General features: G+C 43.9%; 2 protein-coding genes and 1 long non-coding RNA gene across 3 annotated transcripts; 1 reads left to right on the top strand and 2 right to left on the bottom strand.

Annotated features, from left to right (window-relative positions):
* On the bottom strand, positions 1 to 5,376 carry CCR5 (C-C motif chemokine receptor 5). The gene is made up of 2 exons (XM_034956280.2): positions 5,243 to 5,376; positions 1 to 3,343 (listed from the first exon to the last, which is right to left on the bottom strand). The coding sequence occupies exon 2, from the start codon at positions 3,330 to 3,332 to the stop codon at positions 2,274 to 2,276; it is 1,059 nt and encodes a 352-aa protein (XP_034812171.2). The 5' UTR covers positions 3,333 to 3,343; positions 5,243 to 5,376; the 3' UTR covers positions 1 to 2,273.
* On the top strand, positions 4,749 to 11,878 carry LOC134729958 (uncharacterized). Its single transcript, XR_010111536.1, has 2 exons — positions 4,749 to 4,987; positions 11,224 to 11,878. It is a non-coding gene; the product is annotated as an uncharacterized LOC134729958 (long non-coding RNA).
* Positions 11,879 to 15,316: 3,438 nt separating this feature from the next.
* Positions 15,317 to 19,959, bottom strand: CCR2 (C-C motif chemokine receptor 2). The gene is made up of 2 exons (XM_057301713.1): positions 17,791 to 19,959; positions 15,317 to 16,583 (listed from the first exon to the last, which is right to left on the bottom strand). The coding sequence occupies exons 1-2, from the start codon at positions 18,912 to 18,914 to the stop codon at positions 16,400 to 16,402; spliced, it is 1,308 nt and encodes a 435-aa protein (XP_057157696.1). The 5' UTR covers positions 18,915 to 19,959; the 3' UTR covers positions 15,317 to 16,399.
* Positions 19,960 to 21,425: the final 1,466 nt, after the last annotated feature.

Raw genomic sequence — 21,425 nt, 5'->3', positions numbered from 1 at the left:
TTATTTTAGAAGGTGTTTTTTATTAGATGCATATTTTCTTTCAAGCAATTTGTAACTTTCACATACATAAGAATATGCAAATACTAAGATGTCAGAATGTCTTTGACTTGGCCCAGAGGGTAGGGTCCTATGCTACTCTTGCACTCTCCACAACTTAAGAGCAAAAGGAAAGACATTTCCCTTCATTGCTTCCTGCTGACAGCCACAATGCTCACCGTTCATATTCAGAGGCTGAGAAAGTCAGTAGCACCTCTTATTATTCTGACACCTTCATTCCCTGAGTAGTTCTCACCACTTTCTATTCCCTCACCTTACCTGTACTATGATGGTTTTAGCCATCCCCCAAATTCAAAACAGTCTCAAGTATGTGCACAATCATATGAGAAACAACAGAAAAAAACCTCTCTCTCTCCCTTTGAAATGAATATACCCAAACACTAAGGGGTATATTCATTTCAAAGGGAGGGAGAGACGACTTTTTCTGTTGCTTCTGGTTTGTCTGGAGAAGGCATCTGGAATAAGTACCTAAGGCGCCCCCCCCCACCCCCATTCAGTCTGAAATACGGAGGCTGGTAAATTGTACTTTTGTGGGTTTTAAGGCTCAAGGCAGCTTATTTCGAAATGAATATGTCCCTTCCCCTCTTTGCCTATTGATGGTTAAATGCAGAAAATGATACCTACACTTGTGTGCACTGGGCAGGCAGCATCTTAGTTTTTCAGGCTTCCCTCACCTCTATGGGACCCCTTTGCTCAATGCTTTGCTCAGTGCTATCCCTGAATGAGTAACTAAGAGTTTGATGCTTATTGAATGTGTAGTATGTGCTAAATGCTGCCTGTGGTTGCCTCATAGAATCCTCCCAACAACCCATGAAATGACTACTAGGTAATCAATCCTCACCTAGATCTCATGTGTGAGCTGAAGTATGTTCCTAGACCTCATACCTCTTGTATTCATAAATCTAGTCTCCTCCTGGAGACCCCTCAGTATTTGAGCTGGGATGGGAAGGAAATCTCTGAAGTCAGAAGCATTCAGTGAAAGCCAGCCTGGAGTCTGGGTGAGACTGTGTTCAAGCTTTGCAAACCAGACCCATCCTTTTACACCAATCCATCTTCTTCTTGACCTAAACCTCCTCCTCCTCCTTCCGTGCTTGATGTCTTTTCAAGGGTTTCTCCAATCTGCTTGAAGGCTAGGGATTCTCTCTGACTCCTCTCTGACCCTCACTTCCAACCCAAATCCACCCCAGTTCTGCTGACTCTGCATCCTCATATGCTACACGAATACCTCCCTCCTTCCCATCCTCACGAATACCTCCCTCCTTCCCATCCTCACGAATACCTTCCTCCTTCCCATCCTCATGCCTTGAGCTTAGCAGAGGCCATCCTCACCCTGACCTGAGGGCTGTCGGTGGTCTCCTTGCCCTAAATGCTCATCCTTCCTGACCCTCCTTTGGCCACAGAGTAAACCTTCTGCAACACCAACCAGGATCTCCCTGCTCAGCTCATGACTTAGACGGAGCAATGCCGTCAAGGTTCTTCATGATCTAGCCTTGTCCTTCCTCCCCAGGTCTTCCCAACCAGCTCTGTCTCCTTCTACAGCCAAGCTTGCCCATGCAGTGTTTGCAGTGAGGCTTCTGTCTTTGCCAGCAATAGATGATCCAACTCAAATTCCTTCTCATTTAAGAAGCTTCCCCAGCTCTCCCAGGCCACAAGTCTCTCGCCTGGTTCTAAGTCAGTGAAACTTAGTAACCATACCTTGGAGGGGAAATCACACACAAAAAGTGTCATTTCTTAACTAATCATATTCATGTCTTTTCTCCCCATAGCAAGACAAAGACCTGTTTTAAACACATTTACAACTTATATGTTGCCTTGTACTAGGTAAAAAGTTGTACATTTCTGAAATAATTTTGGTATTTCTGTTCAGATCACTAAACTCAAGAATCAGCAATTCTCTGAGGCTTTCTTTTAAATATACATAAGGAACTTTCGGAGTGAAGGGAGAGTTTGTCAATAACTTGATGCATGTGAAGGGGAGATAAAAAGGTTGTTATTTGTCATCAACATATTTTGATTCGGCTTTCTATAATTGATGGGCTTAAAAGATCTAATCTACTTTAAACAGATGCCAAATAAATGGATGAATCTTAGACCCTCTATAACAGTAACTTCCTTTTAAAAAAGACCTCTCCCACCCCACCCCCAGCCCAGGCTGTGTATGAAAACTAAGCCATGTTCACAACTCTGACTGGGTCACCAGCCCACTTGAGTCTGGATCACAAGCCCACAGATATTTCCTGCTCCCCAGTGGATCGGGTGTAAACTGAGCTTGCTCGCTCGGGAGCCTCTTGCTGGAAAATAGAACAGCATTTGCAGAAGCGTTTGGCAATGTGCTTTTGGAAGAAGACTAAGAGGTAGTTTCTGAACTTCTCCCCGACAAAGGCATAGATGATGGGGTTGATGCAGCAGTGCGTCATCCCAAGAGTCTCTGTCACCTGCATAGCTTGGTCCAACCTGTTAGAGCTACTGCAATTATTCAGGCCAAAGAATTCCTGGAAGGTGTTCAGGAGAAGGACAATGTTGTAGGGAGCCCAGAAGAGAAAATAAACAATCATGATGGTGAAGATAAGCCTCACAGCCCTGTGCCTCTTCTTCTCATTTCGACACCGAAGCAGAGTTTTTAGGATTCCTGAGTAGCAGATGACCATGACAAGCAGCGGCAGGACCAGCCCCAAGATGACTATCTTTAATGTCTGGAAATTCTTCCAGAATTGATACTGACTGTATGGAAAATGAGAGCTGCAGGTGTAATGAAGACCTTCTTTTTGAGATCTGGTAAAGATGATTCCTGGGAGAGACGCAAACACAGCCACCACCCAAGTGATCACACTTGTCACCACCCCAAAGGTGACCGTCCTGGCTTTTAAAGCAAACACAGCATGGACGATAGCCAGGTACCTATCGATTGTCAGGAGGATGATGAAGAAGATTCCAGAGAAGAAGCCTATAAAATAGAGCCCTGTCAAGAGTTGACACATTGTATTTCCAAAGTCCCACTGGGCAGCAGCATAGTGAGCCCAGAAGGGGACAGTAAGAAGGAAAAACAGGTCAGAGATGGCCAGGTTGAGCAGGTAGATATCAGTCATGCTCTTCAGCCTTTTGCAGTTTATCAGGATGAGGATGACCAGCATGTTGCCCACAAAACCAAAGATGAACACCAGTGAGTAGAGCGGAGGCAGGAGGCGGGCTGCGATTTGCTTCACATTGATTTTTTGGCAGGGCTCCGATGTATAATAATCGATGTCATAGATTGGACTTGACACTTGATAATCCATCTTGTTCCACCCTGTGAATAAATAAAAAGTGATCTTTTACAAAGTCCTAGAATGTATTTAGTGGCCCTCCATGAATGCAAACTGTTTTATACATCAATAGGTTTTTAATTGCATACATAGATGTCTACATTGAATTAACTCCCTTTTTGGCCAAGCAATGAAGTTTTGTAGTGAAGGGAAGGTTTGCTGCTAGCTTCCCTGCCCACTAGATGGAGAGCTTGGCTCTGTTGGGGGGAATTCGTGAAAGCACCATCTCACCAAATAAAATCTTGTGCTCTATAGCACCATGGAGTGAATGAAGCTTTGATAACAATTTTAAGAAACTGGGTCAAGCATGGTGCAGCTCAGCCTTTTTGTTGTTGTTGTTGTGAGACAGGGTCTCACTCTGTCGCCCAGGCTGGAGTGCAGTGGCATGATCATGGCTCACTGCAGCCTGGACCATCCCGGGCTCAAGCAATCCTCTCACCTCACCCCTCCAAGTGGCTGGGGACTACAGGCGCCACCACGCCCAGCTAATTTTGTTTATTTTTATAGATACAAGATCACACTATGTTGCCCAGGCTGGTCTCGAACTCCTGGGCTCAAATGATCCTCCTGCCTCAGCCTCCTAGAATGCTGGGATTACAGGCATGAGCCACCATGCCCGGCTGCAACTCAGTCTTAACATTTTTATTGACGCTAGAGTTAGCCCACAAAGAACATGCACTATGAGCAAGCCAGTAATAATTAAGAGGCCTCGAGGGCACATACTGGATGCCAATCACTGTTCTAAGCATCATACCCATTCATTCATTTAATCCTTAGGGCAACCTTATGAGGCAGGATATATTTTTCACATTTTGCAGACAAGGACCTTGAAGCACAGAGAGGGTGAGTAACTTGCTCAAAGCCACACAGCTAGTAAGCAACCGATTTTGAATGCGGAAAGCCTGCACTCTTAACTACCATGCTACCCTCCCTCTCAGTCCTCGAAAAGAGAATTAAAAGGCAAGACCATCAGATGTTTGGTGACATGATGTAGTCAGAGTGAAATGGCCGGGTGCCCAAGTCCCCAGGGAAGGTCATAGATGCCAACAGCCAATTGTAAAATCCTCATATTTTCTGTGAAGTTTGTGTTTGTAGTTTCTGAGTTGCCACAATTAAGAGTTGTCATACATACCCAAGAAATAATAAAATAAAAAATGTTTCGTCTGCCACCACAGATGAATATCATGCATTCTGGGTAGTTTAGTCTTATAACCAGCTGTCTTGCCTAGTCTATTTAAGTTCAGCTGCTCCAGCTGAGAATTTTCTCTTATTAAACCCTGTGAGTCTCAAACTCCCTGCACCTTATACTAGGCAGCTGAGAGAAGCCCCTAGAAAAGCTCATTTTTAATTTTGAACCATAAAGAATTATATACTAACTGTGCCATGAAACTGATATATTAGAGGAAAATTTTATTTGGCATTTGTAATTTAATATTAATTTTGACCATTTTTAGGCTTCCCTCTTGTCTGGAGGAAAAAGAAAAAAGAGAACCAGACTTAGACACAACTTCTTGTGGGCACATATTCAGAAGGCATCTCACTGGAGAGGGTTTAGTTCTCCTTAGCAGAAGATAAGATTTCAAGATTTCAGCTAAGACTCATCTCTCTGCAAATCTTTCTTTTGAGAGGTAAGGATTGTTAGTTATTAAAATACTATTGCTCCCTTTAAAGTCTTTCACTCAAAATCATGTTTTGTATCTTTGATGTTATAACCGTCTGAAACTCATTCCAAACTCTGACCCTTTCCTTATCTTAAAGATTATATTTTAAGATAATTGTATGAGCACTTGGTGTTTGCCAAATGTCTTCTATGGGTTTCCTGTAAAGTCTTTTACTCATCTCAGAAGCTAACTAACAGGCCAAGCAGCTGAGAGGTTACTTACCGGGGAGAGTTTCTTGTAGGGGAACGGATGTCTCAGCTCTTCTGGCCAGATGAGCTGTGCAAATCAATCATATAGACAGTATAAAAGTAGGAAATGCTGTTTCTTTTGAAGGAGGGTGGAGTTAAATCATTAAGTGTATCGAAGGCAAAAAGAATCAGAGAACAGTTCTTCTTTTTAAGTTGAGCTTAAAATAAGCTAGAGAATAGATCTCTGGTCTGAAAGTTTATTTATGGGCTTTTCTCACTGGATTATTTTGTTTTTGTTCTCTGCTCATCCCTCTACACAGAATCTGTTAGAAAATATAAAGAATAAAGGATATCAGAGCTAGAAGAACATTTACATTCATCTAGTCAAAAGCCCACATTTTAGTAAAAGAAATTACTATCCAAGAAGCAAATGATTTGTACAAGATCACAGGGCTTTTCAACAGTAAGGCTAAAAGGTTAAGAAAATTCTGATTATCTTAAGAGTTGCTATTAATTAAAGCCAACTTAAACGAACTTTAAATGTAGAGGGGGATCCTGGACTTCACATTAACCCTGTGCCCCCTTTTTCTCCACTCTCCCCGTATCCCCTATCCCACCCCAACCCCCACACAGATGCTCACCACCCAATATTATTGTTCTCTGTAAACGGAAACAACCTGTTGTCTAAAGAGTTTTAACTATGGGCTCACGGGTGAGCTAAACAGGTTTCCCATCTTTTTCTGGACCCAGGATCTTAGTGGGGATTTTCATTCTGTTCACTATTTTGTTGCCCTTCAAACCAGTAAGCATTTATGAGGACTCACACTATGCCAGACACATAGGTGGCAGGATTCTTCACTCCAGATATAATCTATCTGGAGCTATGAGAAATTTTCCACATGACATAAGTATATGGTCAAGTTCAGGTTCTTTATGACTGTACTATATACAGTCATATCAAGCTCTCTTGGTGGTTGGTGACATCTGAAAATCTCAAGTATTGTCAGCAGAGCTGAGAAGACAGCAGAGAGCTACTCCCAAGCCACAAGATGCCCTCTGGGCTTCCGTGACCTTGGCTCTAGAATAAAAAGCTTTGGCTTGTGATCTCTAAGAAGGCAAAGGAGACCCCAAACAGCAAAATTACGTGCCCCCAATCCTACAGAGGCAGACTAACCCAGGGGCTAAGCCAGTGGCCTCTGTAGTCAGACTGCCAAGCTTGAAACCTGTCTTACCCTCAGCTTTCTCGTCTGGGTATTGGGCTGAATGACAGTAGTCATTTCATGAGTTGTTGGGAGGATTCTATGAGGCATCCACGGCCAGCATCTAGCACATACTATGCACTCAGTAAACATCAAACTCTTAGTTACTCTTTCAGCAGTCCTTTGTCAGAGAGAGTTTATTTGATCAAATCCTAATAAAATTGGTTCACCGGAGTCTCTGTCTATAGCAGATTAGTTTCAGCAAACTAGAAGCTGAAAAGGTAAAGCTAATTGCTGGTGCTTGGAGAATAGAAAGAAATGACTGCTTGGGAAAAGCCAGAACAGTATAGAAATAGCCCAGCGATCAAGACACCCCCACCCCCGCCCCATATAGGGACATATGTCTGTGCTACAACAGAGCTCAGTAACATAATCATAACAAGGACAGCGAATCATCGAGAAAATGTTCTAGTTCATCCCATATGTGCAATTCAAAAGGCATTGATTAAGAACTGCAGTCATGCTGCTGGGTTTAACCTCCAGCTTCATTACTGCTACTTGGCTCTGACCAAATTATTGAAGCTCTGTGCCTTAGTTTTCTTAACTGTAGAGTGGAGGTTTTAAAAAAACCCAAATACAAACTTAATACGCCTGTGGTGGAGAGGGAATGATAACAAGTGTAGAGCCTTTTGGGCACCCACCCTCGGGGGACTGTTTAAGCAGGGAAATATAAAGTGTGCTTTTGAAAGAGTTCAAAAATAGGTAACAAATAAATTAATGTAAAATTTTATAGAAAATAGATAGCATAAATACAACTTTGGTTTTTCGAAAGATAGATAGCCTTGTATTCACTGGTAATCCACTTGTGCAGAACTCCCGGAGGCTGCCGGACCAACACTGTATTTCTGTTTGTGGCAATTGCTGGTTCTTACTTTCACCATGCAGAGCTGAGGCTTTGCCATGTTCTGTGTGTCTGTTGTTAGGGTATTGGAGGATGTGAAGACATACTCACCCCCAGAGGGCAATGTGGGCTAGCAGAGCAGGCTCAGGGTCACACACGCTGTGCTGCTGACTTGCTGTGTGACCTTGGCAAGACACTTCCACTGCCCAAGCTTCCACTTCCTCATCTGTTAAATGACGTGCTAGACCTGGGGCAGCTTCCACCCTAAATACTACATGATTCTATGGCCAAGTTGGTTTGAAAAATATAGGCTAGATGGGAAACAAGGTGAGGATTCACAGGCTGAAACAAGGAAGCACAGCTTTGCAGTGTGTGTTACTCCACTTTTGTGTTTCTGGTCCAGAGGTGTGTTCTAGTAACCACTCAGGACAGGGGGGTTCAGCCCAAGGATTCACAAGAAAGTGGGGACCCATGGGAAATTCTTCAGCATTTAAATGAAATGTTGTTCCGGATACAATAATGACAACAAACTAGCAGCTTATCATGCTGTGACTTAGTTGCTTGGTGTCTGCTACTCTTTCTACTTTGTCCCTCTCAGTTTGCATGGCTCTTGTTCTCTTTTTATTATTAAGTACATTCGGACACCCCATAGGAAATGAACTTTTGATCACTTTGTCACTCTAGACTCCATGCCCATATTGGAGGGTGTTTCGTGCCATCCCTCCTTTTTGGGGCCTTTTTGTCTTTAAACAGCTGCTCCATGTCTAGTCACTGCACCTATGTTCCAAGCATTGCTTTGCCGTCTCCTTGCTCACACCATTTCTGGACCATATTTTCAGAGCATCATCAACAGGATGGGGAGAATGTTAATTATTCACTTTGGGTGCAAGGGCCAACTACATGAGCACAGTGAGCAGAAACCCTGCCATACAGCAGCTGTTGTGAAAATCCCTGGGGCCTGAGTTGACTCCTGGTCAATATCAGTCAACAGTGAGACGGGCTGTAAAAAGAGCAAATGAATCTTTTATTTTTAAAAACAAATGTCTAGGCCAGGCGCGGTGGCTCATGCCTGTAATCCCAGCACTTTGGGAAGCCAAGGCGAGTGGATAACTTGAGGTCAGGAGTTTGAGACCAACCTGACCAGCATGGTGAAACCCCATCTCTACTAAAAATACACAAAATTAGCTGGATGTGGTGGTGCGCCCCTATAGTCCCAGCTACTCAGGAGGCTGAAGTGGGAGAATCTCTTGAACCCAGGAGATGGAGGTTGCAGTGAACCAAGATTGGGCCATTGCACTCCAACCTGGGTGACAGCAAGCTGTGTCTCAAAACCAAACCAAACAAACAAAATGTCTAATTATAAAACCAACACACGCTCATTGTATAAAATTGGGAAAAACAGAAAAAAGGAAAAACTTAGGTACATTCTCACAGTATCAAAACAATGTCTTTTAAAACATGATGTTTCAATCCCGACTTTTCCCATGCACTTTTCGATTAATTGTTCTCATGCATATACCATTCTGTAGGCGGCTTCTTTTTTGTTTTTTTTTTTTAGCTAAAGATTATAGTGTAGACATTTTCCTATATTATTAAAAAATTCTTTATAAGTGTAGTTCTTTATTATTTTTATTGAGGAAGAACACACTTAGTGGTACTTTATTATTTTTATTGAGGAAGAACACACTTAGTGGTACAGCTTGGTGAGTTTTGATATGCATACATGCATGTAACTACCACTCCGGATCAAGATGATAAGGAACATCCTTATCACTTCAGAAGGTGCCTTTTGCTCCACCCAGAGGTAAGGGCCACTCTGTCTTCACAGAGATTAAATGAGCCTGTCTTTAACTTCTATAAATGGATTACAGATACTGTCCTTTTTCCTGTCTGGCTTCATTCATTCAACAAGATAGCCTTAACTATATTTAACAGAGCTCCGTCATTAGACAGTCGGGCTCTTCCCATTGTTCAGTACACAGTCGGGCTCTTCCCGTTGTTCAGTCATGTGAGCAGTGTCACACTGATTGTCACCATCAGTGCTCTGACATCCCTGTCAAGAAGTACACTCTTCCTGTCCCCAGAGCCACCTTTACCAGGAGAGCCAGGGGGTCCCCCTGATCCTCACAGAAATAGGAAGAATCCACCCCCATCCAGTGCCACGCTTTGTTACCCACGTGCCTCAGCAATGACACTTGAGTCTTATGACACCCACCAGGTGACAGCCTCTTTACCTTCTGCCTCAGACACCTATCATCGTGGGTGGGTTGGGAACTCACCATGCTGTTGTCTCCATCCCTGCCTCTGTCCTGTAGACCTTTCCCAGGGTAACCCACTTCCCAGCCCATGGACCACATCCCCCACAGGGATTTGTGCAATTCATCAAACCAAGTGGACACGTGCAGGCTGTCTACCTCATGGATTCATTAGATAGGCTCAAACCTGGTGGGAGCCCCTTAGCTCAGCTGAGAAGTCTTCTCTATGCATTTAGGGGATTTCTTTCAGATCAGTGTCTAGGCGTGAGGCTAGTGCCATGTAGGTACAGTAACAGATGTCTAAGCTAACAGTTCAACAATACAATAGACTCACTGTGATCTTAAGTGAGTCAGATCATACCTGGAGCTCTATACTCAGCTCTGCACATAACACGAGATTATGTAGGACTTTTCTGGTTGTCCCAGAACTAGCAATTATGGCCTAAGGCTGAAGGCAAAGAAGTGTTACGCACTCACAGTTCCAAAGAAAACCACTGACACCTGGGCTCAGACACCTCTCCCAGGGCTTACTAGAAGATGACAGCACCAGCCCTGTATCCACACCCATCACATCAACTCCTCTCACTCCAGTCTGTATACGGAGGCAATTAGGATAATGAATGGACTGTAGAAGTGGGCAGGATTGGTGGGGAAGCGAGTGAGGGCACCTCTCCTCAAAGCCAAAGAAAGGGGCTCTGAAGAAACCATATGAGGAATGGGGACTTGCAAAAGGAGAGGCCAGCATGGGTGGGGCCCCCACTGGTCAGCAGACAAGCTGAGCAGGGGGAGTGGGGATTGGAGAGAGGTGATAGGGGTAGAGATAGGGTGTGTAAGTGAGGCTGCAAGGATCAAGAGTGCCCCTGGGTTAAGTGGCTACCACAGGAGGGAACTGGGCAGGAACTGTCACATTGGGTCCTACTTTCTGGGTGAGATGAGCCCAGCACCCAGAAAATGGTGGGTTGGAAGAAGTCAAATCAAAGAGAGATCCCACATGTCTAGATCCATATGGAGCCCCCACCATCTCTAGGCCCTTGGATGTGACCACACAGTGTGCCTGCCACTCTGGGGCATCTTGACCAACACAGAGTGGACTGTGGCAGTAGCCAGTTAGCTAAAGAGGTTCAGGCACACCTTGGTGAGACTGTGAGCTCAGCTTCAGACCACCACAATAAAGCAAATATCACAAAAATAACTTTTTTGGTTTCCCAGTGCATATAAAAGTTGTGTTTACCCTATACTGTAGTCTATTAAGTGTGCAATAGTATTATGTCAAAAAAAACAATGTGCATACCTTAATTAAAAATATTGTGTTGCTAAAAATGCTAACCATCATCTGAGCCTTCAGCAAGTCATGGTGTTTTTGTTGAAGAGGATGGCGGTCTTGTTTTGATGTTGATGGCTGCTTACTGATCAGGGTGGTGGTTGCTAAAGCTGGGGGTGGCTGTGGCAATTTCTTAAAATAAGATGACAATGCAATTTGCCACCTTGGTCGACTCTTCCCTTCACAAAAGATTTCTCCATACCATGTGATGCTATTTGATAGCATTTTACCCACTTCTTTCAAAATTGGAGCCAATCTTCTCAAACCCTGCCACTGCTTTATTAACTAAATTTATGTAATATTCTAAATCGATTGTTGTCATTTTAACCATGTTCACAGCATCTTCACCAGGAGGAGATTCCATCTCAAGAGACCGCTTTCACTGCTCATCTGTAAGAAGCAACTCTTCATCTGTTCAAGTTTGATCATGAGAGTACAGCAATTCAGTCACAACTTCAGGCTCCACTTCTAGTTCTAGTTCTCTTGCTATTTCCACCACATCTACAGCGACTTCCTCCACTGAAGATGTGAACCCCTGAAAGTCATCTATGGGGGTTGGAATCAATGTCTTTCACACTCCTGTTGATGTTGGTATTTTGACCTCCTCCCATGAATTACAAATGTTCCTAATGGCATCTAGAATAATGACTACTTTCCAGAAGCTTTTCAATTTGCTTTGCTCAGATCCGTCAATGGAATCACAATCAATGGTAGCTATATAAACTATATAAGGCTATATATATATATATAGCTATTTCTTAATAGCCTTATGAAATATATTTCTTAATAAGACTTGAAAGTCTTGGTCCATGGACTGCAGAATGGATGTTTGTGTTAGCAGGGATGAAAACAACATGAATATTCTCGTACATCTCCAACACAGCTCTTGATCAACATGGTGCAGAGCAGTAATATTTTGAAAGGAATCTTTTTTTCTGGGCAATAGTTCTCAATAGTGGGCTTGAAATATTCAGTAAACCATGCTGTAAACAGATGTGTTGTCATCCAGGCTTTATTGTTCCATTTATGGAGCACAGATAGAGTAGATTTCGCATAATTCTTAATGACCCCAGGATTTACAAAATAGTAAATGAACATTTACTTCAACTTAAAGTCATCAGCTGCATTCACCTCTAAAAAGAGAGTCAGCCTGTCCCGTGGACCTTTGCAGCTTGCCTTGACATCTCCTCTCTAGCTGTGAAAGTCCTGGATGGCATCTTCTTCCAAAATAAGACTGTTTTGTCTACACTGAAAATCTGTTGTTTAGTGTAGACACTTTCATCAATTATCTTATCTAGATTTTCTGGATAACTTGCCACAGCTTCTCCCTTTGCACTTGCTGCTTCATCTTGCATTTTTATCTTATGGAGATGTTGTCTTTCATTAAACCTCACAAACCAACCTCTGCTAGCTTCAAACTTTTCTTCTGCAGCTTCCTCACCTCTCTCCACCTTCATAGCATTGAAGAGAGTTAGAGTCTTGCTCTGGATTAGGCTGTGACTTTAGGAAATGTTGTGGCTGGTTGGATCTTTTCTCCAGACCACTCAAACTTTCTCCATATTAGCAATATGGCTGCTTTGTTTTCTCTTCATTTGCGTGTTCCCTGGAGTAGAGCTTAAATATCCTTCAAGAACTTTTCCTGTGAAGTCGCAATTTGGCTAACTAGTGCAAGAGGTGAGCTTTTGGCCTTGACTTTCAATATGTCCTCCTTATTAAGCTTAATCATTTCTAGATTTTGATTTAAAGTGAGAGACGTGGGACTTTTCCTTTCACTTGAACACTTAGAGGCCATTGTAGGGTTATTAACTGGCTTAATTTCAATATTATTGTGTCTTGGGCTGGGCACAGTGGCTCATGCCTGTAATCCCAGCCCTTTGGGAAGCTGAGGCAGGTGGATTGTTTGAGTCTAGGAGTTCAAGGCCAGCCTGGGCAACATGGCAAAACCCTGTCTCTCCTAAAAATACAAAAAAAAAATTAGCCGGGTGTGATGGTGCACACTTGTAGTCCCAGCTTGGGAGGCTGAAGTGGGAGAATCACCTGAGCCCAGGGAGGCAGAGGTTGCAGTGAGCTGAAATCACATCATTGCACTCCAGTCTGGGCAATCAGAGTGCGACTCTGCCTCAAAATATATATAAATATATATATATATAATTGTTTAAATATATATATATAAAATTGTTATATATATATTATTGTGTCTCAGGAACAGGCAGTCCGTGGAGCAGTCAGAACACACACAACATTTATTGATTGTTTGCCATCTTACATGGGTGCACTTCGTGGTGCCCCAAACAACTACAATAGTGACATCAAAGATCACTGATCACAGATTACCATAACAGATATAGAAATAATGACAAAGTTTGAAATATTGGGAGAATTACCAAAATGTGACACAGAGATGTAAAACAAGCACATGCTGTTGGAAAAACAGCACCAATAGACTTGCTCGAGGCAGGGTTGCCACAAACTTTCAATTTGTAAACAACAACAACAACAAAAAACAATATCTGTAACGCACAATAAGACAAGGTATGTCTATATTTGCCCTTTTTCCTAACACTCCTCTCCCACTTCTCAATGCTAGTCCATGCCTAGAAGAGGGAGGTACAAGAATTCCCCACAAGGTAGACCACTAGGCATGTGCTGTGGAGGATGGAGCAGGAGGGGACATAGGGACAGAATGCACCCCCTCCTCTAGGCAGGGCCCTCCAGAATCCAGTCGACCCTAAGGCCCCATTGAAACAATGACTGGAGAGAAATGAAATAATTTCATATTGTGAGCTGATCACATTAGGATGTGTTATAAGGGATAGTATGAAATAAGATGTTAGTCCATGCCCTTACCCTTGCTTGCTGAGCTGCTGGGCCTGCAGAGCCTTTCAGGCGCTGGGAGGGAGAGGTTTTTCCCAGCATAACCCTCGGCTCACATCTCACTGTGGCTCCAGGCTGGGGCTGCCAAGGCCGGACCTTGCATTACAGGACTCTGTTTACACACACACACACACACACACACACACACACACACAGTGCCTAAGTGGCAATGTCTGAAGAAATTTCCAGCCTCATTCCTCCCATGCCTGGAACCAATCTCTTCGCCTCAATTCATGCACTGTCTTCCAGAGGTCAGCTCACCAGCCCATACTCCTTCTGTCACAGTGTGGCCCCTCTGGGTGGCCCTTGGTGGTTTTTCCTGCGGGCTAATCTCACCTGAAGCCTTTTCAATTTGTCAGGGAAGTTTTCATAATGAGCAAAAACAAAAGAGGAAGGAAGGATGGGCTCTTGAAGGTTTACTTTCTGGAGGCTTCGGGGCCTCTTTGCAAAATGCTCCAACCTCCCCAGCTGCTGGGGATATCACAGATCAAGGGAGGTGGCATGGGGTGGGCTATGTCAAGACCCTTCCTTACCAAAAAGTCTTCAGACACTCATCCCTCAGAATGATGATGAGGGATCATCATCTTCCACCTGCTTAACTCGAACAGCCTACTCAAATGTCCCCAGAATAAAGGAGACTTGAGGATTCCACTTTAGAAAGAGAGATGGCTGGCAATTTTTTTTTTTTTTTTTTGAGATGGAGTCTGGCTCTGTTGCCCAGGCTGGAGTGCAGTGGCCCGATCTCGGCTCACTGCAAGCTCCGCCTCCTGGATTCATGCCGTTCTCCTGCCTCAGGCTCCTGGATGGCTGGCAATTTTTAAATGGCAGTTTCTTTGGCAGCAATAAAATCCTGCTGTGGCTGTTATTCCTATGATGCAAGACTGTCGTTGCATTAGTCACTCTGTCCTCCAGGCTCTCAGCACTTTTCACAGATGCCTCTGTTCCTGCTCTGCACAGCGCACTGTGACTGTGCACAGGACCTTCTCCACCCCTCCCACTCCGCAGCTGGCCCTGGCCTTGGAGGTGTAAAGGACACTGGCATTAACATCTGTCTTTCTGTTTCCAACCCAGTCTGGCATAGGTAGACCCGCCGGGATGCTTGTCATATTGAATTCCATGATTGAAAATAAATGGATAGTTTTCCAGATTCTATATATGAAGTCACTATATACCACACGTCTTAATCGGTTTTTGTGCTTCTTAACAAACAACCCCTAAAACTCAGTGGCTTATCACAGCAAACACAGACTTCTTGCTCATGTTATATGTGGCTGCAGCTCCCTGTGTCTTCTCATTCACCAGGGCGCACGGGCTGAGGGGTGTGATCTGGAATGGGCCTTCCTGTGGCTGAGCAAGAGGCTCTGCTTGGATGAGGCAGATGTCACTTCTGCTCACATTCCAGCAGCAGAGCCAGTGGTGGAGGGTGTGGGGTATGTGGCCTGTAGGGTGCACTGCAAGTCACACCACAAGGGCAGGTGTGTGTAATCACACAGGGGAAGAAGTGAAAAGTTGTGAACAAAACACAATCTTCCACACCACAGTGTAAAAAAACAGCCAGTTGTTTTTAAATCTTTTATCAACATAGTTATAGCATTGATTTATTTTCCAAATCATAGTTGTTAAAAACAGTATTTACATTTCATCACCATCAACTTAACATTTTATGCATTTATTAGGATCATACAAATATATGAAGGTGAAAGTTCTGCTCTGTCCCCACTTCTTTCTGAAACCTTCTTTAGCCATGTGGCCTGAAAGTAGAGCCATAGTCCAGCTTGGGAGTCTAGTTCCCAAGTTGCCTGGTTCTAGAAGCCCAGTGTTTCTTGCTTGCATCAGATCAGAAACACACTGGGCAACATAAGAACATTCTTCACTTGGCTCGACTAAGAGGAAAGTCTTTGCTTATTTCAGGGAGCTTCTCCACCTTCCATTCTTTACCAATAGGGTTTAAAAGCTTTGATTAGAAGCCAACTTGATTTAGGAGTTCCCACTGGCCAAATAGGGAACAATATGAGCATCAACAAGGACATCTGCGAAGCACTGAAACACTCGAATGTGATTAAACGCATGACTTCATAATGATACAAAACAAAACACAAAAGGCTTTTGGCAGCAAGCCTGAGAGAATGGAGATCCAGCTAAGATGACAGCGATGGAGCGTATACTGTGATTCAAACGACATCATTACTTAGATGCTGCATGCACATAGGCTAATGTGCCCACAGATCACACACTTCCAACTCCTGCCAATCAACAACTATTGGGTTGACTCAGCAGTCTCCCAAACATACCACCTGCTCAAAATTCTTAAGCTCAAAGCTAGAATTATCTCTGTGACTAATACAGCATTTTCACGTTTGACATGATAGTAACTCAAACTAACTCTTTACCACATTTACAAGTTGCAGTTTTCAGCTTTAATTTTATTTTTACTATTTAAAAAAAGTCTGAACTCTATGCCTGTATTCAAAAATGAGGAACTGGAAGGTAGTTTGGAAAATACTGTTTTCCAACCCAGCTGGAGTCTCTCTCCTCTCAGCCTTCCTGCCTGGTAACGTAGACACCAAGATTCACACTGTGAATCACACATCTGTGAAGCCAGACGTGTGATTTCCAAAGCAGAGATCTGTCATTTCTGTCTCTAGGCTCCTTCTTTGTCCTGAAGACTGGCTTCAGGGGCTCTGCCAATTGACTTTCCTTTTCCACGACCATCGAGGAGTCCTTGTGTAGTCACTTTCACATTCTTTCCTGGTCTCGCTCCTGGACCTCCACACACTGGTTTTTGGAGTGGGGCAATCCTACAGCCAAGAGCTATGTGAAAAAGGCTGTGGGGAAAAAGAGAAGAGCGAGGGGAGTGGCAAGGCAGGGAAAAGCAAGCACAAAACAAACCAGCTCAGATCCAGACAAGAAGCTTTACTGGGTTCTGATGCAGCCTTCCTGGCTCTCCACTTAGTTGATTCCGGAAAGAGTTCTGCAGTGGTTCCACACGATCCCCATCCTTTGCTCCTGGTGAAGGAACTCATCATTCTCCACCCCCTTCTCATAATCACTACCTCCTGGAGAGATCAAGCAAGAGCCTATATATATTGCATATACATATATTAGCATATCATAGATAATGCATCTTTTATAAACAAAAATTTTCTGAATTTTTAGACAGGGGGATGTGGCCTAAGAAGCATCTGAACAATGGAGCATGATATTTCATAGATTTCAAATGTAGGGTGCAGGGGTGCCATAGATAAACTGTAATAAAGCAAAAATATGTCATGCACTTATGCAAAAGAGAATCATCGGACTCCACCAAAACTCCCAGGTTATTGCAGTTCCCAAACTCTCCCTGACCTGGTGAACCCTTCAAGGTTAAATACACGTGGCAGATGGGGCTAAGGACCAGTATCATCTCCTGGCTGAATGCGTGAGCCCTTTGCTCACCTTTGTCTTTGTCCAGGCTCAGCCATGCTCATGTCTCCCTCCTTCTCCTCTCAGCCCTGACCCCACTATCCCTCACTCCCATTTATCTGTGCCTGTCACATTCTCTTCTTCACCTCCAGCTGGCCCTTGATTTCAAGACGTTGACAGAATCAGAGATTGAATGAAGAAATTATGAAGACTAGAAAAAGAGGATTAGCACAAGGTAATGAGGCATTTTTCAGGAGCTGAGATGAGCTTTCTGGAGAGTCAAAGTCTCTACCCACAGTTTTTCTGGATTATTCCCTGAGCACATGTTGGATATGCATTGAGTGACATAGTCTGTATTAGTACACACAGCCCTGAGGTTCCTGGGCACCTGCTTTACAGGTTTCTATTGTTCAACAAACCCTTGAAGTTTGTTGTTATATACAGATTGTTATCTCCCTTTATAAACAACAATCAAACTGCTCCTCGTTTTATAAACCAGCCGAGACTTCCTGCTCCCCAGTGGAAGGCGTGTTTGTTGAAGTCACTCCATCCACTGTCTCCCTGTAGAAAACTGGACATTGTTTGCAGAAGCGCTTGGTGATGTGCTTTCGGAAGAACACCGAGAGATACCTTCTGAACTTCTCCCCAACGAAGGCATAGATGATGGGATTGATGCAGCAGTGAGTCATCCCAAGAGTCTCTGTCACCTGCGTGGCTTGGTCCAGTTGACTGGTGCTTTCACAGTTACTCAGGCCGAAGAATTCCTGGAAGGTGTTCAGGAGAATGACAATGTTATAGGGAGTCCAGAAGAGAAAGTAAACAATCATGATGGTGAAGATGACTCTCACTGCCCTATGCCTCTTCTTCTCGTTTCGACACCGAAGCAGGGTTTTCAGGATTCCCGAGTAGCAGATGACCATGATGAGCAGCGGCAGGACCAGCCCCAAAATGTTCCTCATTATTGTGTGGAAATTATTCCATCCTCGTGGAAAATAAGGGCCACAGACATAAACAGAATCTTCTTTCTGGCATTTAGTAAAGATGATTCCTGGGACAGAAGCAAACACAGCCACCAACCAGGTGATCACACTTGTCACCACCCCAAAGGTGACCGTCCTGGCTTTTAAAGCAAACACAGCATGGACAATAGCCAGGTATCTATCGATTGTCAGGAAGATGATGAAGAAGATTCCGCCAAAATAACCGATGTGATACAGCCCTGTGAATAATTTGCACATTGCATTCCCAAAGACCCACTCATTTGCAGCAGAGTAAGCCCACAATGGGAGAGTAATAAGAAAAAGCAGATCAGAGATGGCCAGGTTGAGCAGGTAAATGTCAGTCAAGCACTTCAGCTTTTTGCAGTTTATTAAGATGAGGACGACCAGCATGTTGCCCACAAAACCAAAGATGAACACCAGCGAGTAGAGCGGAGGCAGGAGTTGGGCCCCGATTTGCTTCACATCAAATTTATGACAGGGAGCACCGTAATCATAATCAAAAAAGGTGGTGACTTCTTCACCGCTCTCGTTGGTATTTCTGATAAACCGAGAACGAGATGTGGACAGCATGTTGTGGATGTACTGGGGAAATGCGTCCTTGTTCAATCCACTTTCTCTGTTCTGTAAACAAAGAACAAAATGATGACCACACAACACAAACACTGCAATCCATGATCTTCCAAATAGTCTGGCACCACATAAGCAACTTCCCAGTCTTTGGCCTCTCCCTTGCAGCCATCTCCCTGAAAGCATGTGTGCCAGTTCCTGATTTGCCTTTCATTCCTAGTGGCAGACATCAATGATTTACCCAACAGCCATTTTCCGACACCCTTTATCTTCCCCAGCAAGCCAGATTCTCATTTTCAGGCTAAAAGCGCTGGGCGTTTGTTTTCTCTGGCTCCTTTGCAGGTGGTGCATAGGTCTGTGACTCATTGCTGGACCATAATATGAAAAGGGAGTCTGCTGGGGGCTTCTGAGAAAGCTCTTCTTCCCTGATAAGACAGACACAAGAGAACCCTCCACCTGCCCCTCCTGCTCTGGCAGCATGCCTAGTGAGGGCATGGTGCCATGAATGGAAGACCTAGAGAACCATGAGAAGCCAGGCAGAATCCTAATATCACTGAGTCCTAAACCCACCCTTGAACTACTCACCTTCTGCCTTCTTTTTTTTTTTTTTTGGAGACGGAGTCTCGCTGTGTCTCCAGGCTATAGTGCAGTGGCCATGATCTCAGCTCACTGCAACCTCCACCTCACTGCAACCTCCACCTCCTGGGTTCAAGCGATTCTCCTGCCTCAGCCTCCTGAGTAGATGGGACTATAGGCGTGCACCACCATGCCCCGCTAATTTTTGTATTTTTAGTAGAGATGGGGTTTCACCATGTTGGCCAGGATGGTCTCGGTCTCTTGACCTCCTGATGCACCCGCCTTGGCCTCTCAAATTGCTGGGAGAAAAACAAGCCCCTGTTTTAAAGCCATTATGAACTGCATTTTCTGTTCTCTGAAGTCAAAAACGTTCTAACTGATGATTCTCTCAGCTTTCTGCCTCCATCATCCTGCCAAAACTTCTCTTGTTAAGATTGCAGTGACAACCCAATTTTTCAAATGCCCTGGTTTTATTCCAATTCCACCCTCTTCAAGTATTTGATCCTTCTGCTAACTTCCTCCATTTACAATTCTTTTTGGCTTCCAGATGGGAGGGGCTGTGCTACCGCTTTTTATTCATGTTCTTTGCTGGCATCTCCTCCCTGTGCCCACACCTTAAGATTCCCCAGGCACCATACTTAGCTCTCGCCTCTTTAATTTTTTGCCTCTTTATCCTTGCTACAAAGTTCTTCCTGAATTGTATTGTCTAAACTCATGGTTCCTACTCCCTTCTATGCTACTGTTTTCTAAAGCTCTGTCTTCAAGCTCCAGCTTTCCCCTAAGCCTTAGAGTTGAATTTCCCATTGCCTGCTGCATATCTCTCCATGCATGTATTCACTGCATCAACACTTATTGAACACCTACTATGAACCATACTCAGTTTTAGGCACTGAAGTGAGCAAAGTGGGTATCATGCAGGGACCTCAAATTCAACCCACCCCAAATGGGGCACTCCTGAAAACTCCTCCCGATTGTGGATTCCTCCATTGCCTAAGAAGCAAAATTGGTCATTGCCCTGGGTCGCTTCTCCTTCTGAAAATTAGGAGCCAGTTTTTGGAGCCAAACAAACCTGGCTTCGAATCCTTACAGGCAGTGTAATCTGGGGCCAATTACTCCTTCAAGTGCCGATTTCTTTATGCATAAAATATTAACTATGCTGAATTGCTGTGAAGATCAATGGAGTAAGGACTTAGGACAGCATCTGACACAGAGAAATGCCCTGTATTATTATCATGTCATTTGAGTTCCACCTCATAGATGCCTCTCAGATTCATCCCCTCTGCACTGCTTTCAACTGTCACTTTCTTGCTTCACATACTCCTCACTCCTGGCTTTGTTGTAGTCTTTCCTTTGCTCATGGCTCATCTCAAGCCATGTTCCCTCTCAACCTATCTTCTCTTAAGTTGAAATTGAATAGTCACTCTTAGCTTAAAACCTCCAGTAGCCCTATGACTTATATGTGGTGGGCTTCAAAGATAATGTCCAGACTGCCCAGCACAACATCTTTTCTGAGTTTGCCTCTTCTCAGCCTCACCTCCAGTCCCTTCTCCAATCCCAAATCCTGTGCTTCAGCCACAGCCATCTTCTCTTCATTTTCCCTAAACTCACCATTTCCTTCATGCTTCAGTGGTTTTGCAGGTCCTTGCCCCTCTGCCCAAAATGATTGGTGAGCTTCTATTCACCCTTCAATACCTCCTGCTCAAATCCCCCTTCTCTGTGAAGCCTAATCTGTATCCTCTGTCATATTACTCTTATCACATAACACTGCATGCATCTAGATAAGCACTTATTATGTTATCTGCTACACACAGCATGTTCCTCAAGATCAAGGACTGGATTATGCTTCTATTTTCAGCTCTTATGATAGTACCTGGCTAAAGGAGGCACCAATAAATGTTCACTGAATGAGTACATAAAACTCTTTATAATAAGAACTATAAGCCCTAACATCATCAGGACTTGATTCTCAAGAATTTTTTTTCTGGCAGTGACTGTGAATTTCTTTTCCACCCACCTGTATACTTTATCCTTCCATTTCTCTTGCAATTGACACTTTTCACAAGTCTTGTATTTCATATCACTGAGCCAGATTCTTGAAATCTGGAGAAGCTAAATAAGACC

The sequence above is a fragment of the Pan paniscus genome, chromosome 2 (genome assembly GCF_029289425.2).
Source record: "Pan paniscus chromosome 2, NHGRI_mPanPan1-v2.0_pri, whole genome shotgun sequence".
NCBI lineage: Eukaryota > Metazoa > Chordata > Mammalia > Primates > Hominidae > Pan > Pan paniscus.
Note: the sequence above shows the minus strand (reverse complement) of the source record. Positions and strands in the feature narration are given on the sequence as shown.

Coding starts and splice junctions, on each gene's coding strand:
- CCR5 (XM_034956280.2), bottom strand. CDS start 3,332: ATGGATTATCAAGTGTCAAGTCCAATCTATGACATCGATTATTATACA.
- CCR2 (XM_057301713.1), bottom strand. CDS start 18,914: ATGCTTTCAGGGAGATGGCTGCAAGGGAGAGGCCAAAGACTGGGAAGT. Junction 16,584..17,790: donor GTTGGGGAGAAGTTCAGAAG/GTATCTCTCGGT, acceptor TTTTCCCCACAG/CCTTTTTCACATAGCTCTTG.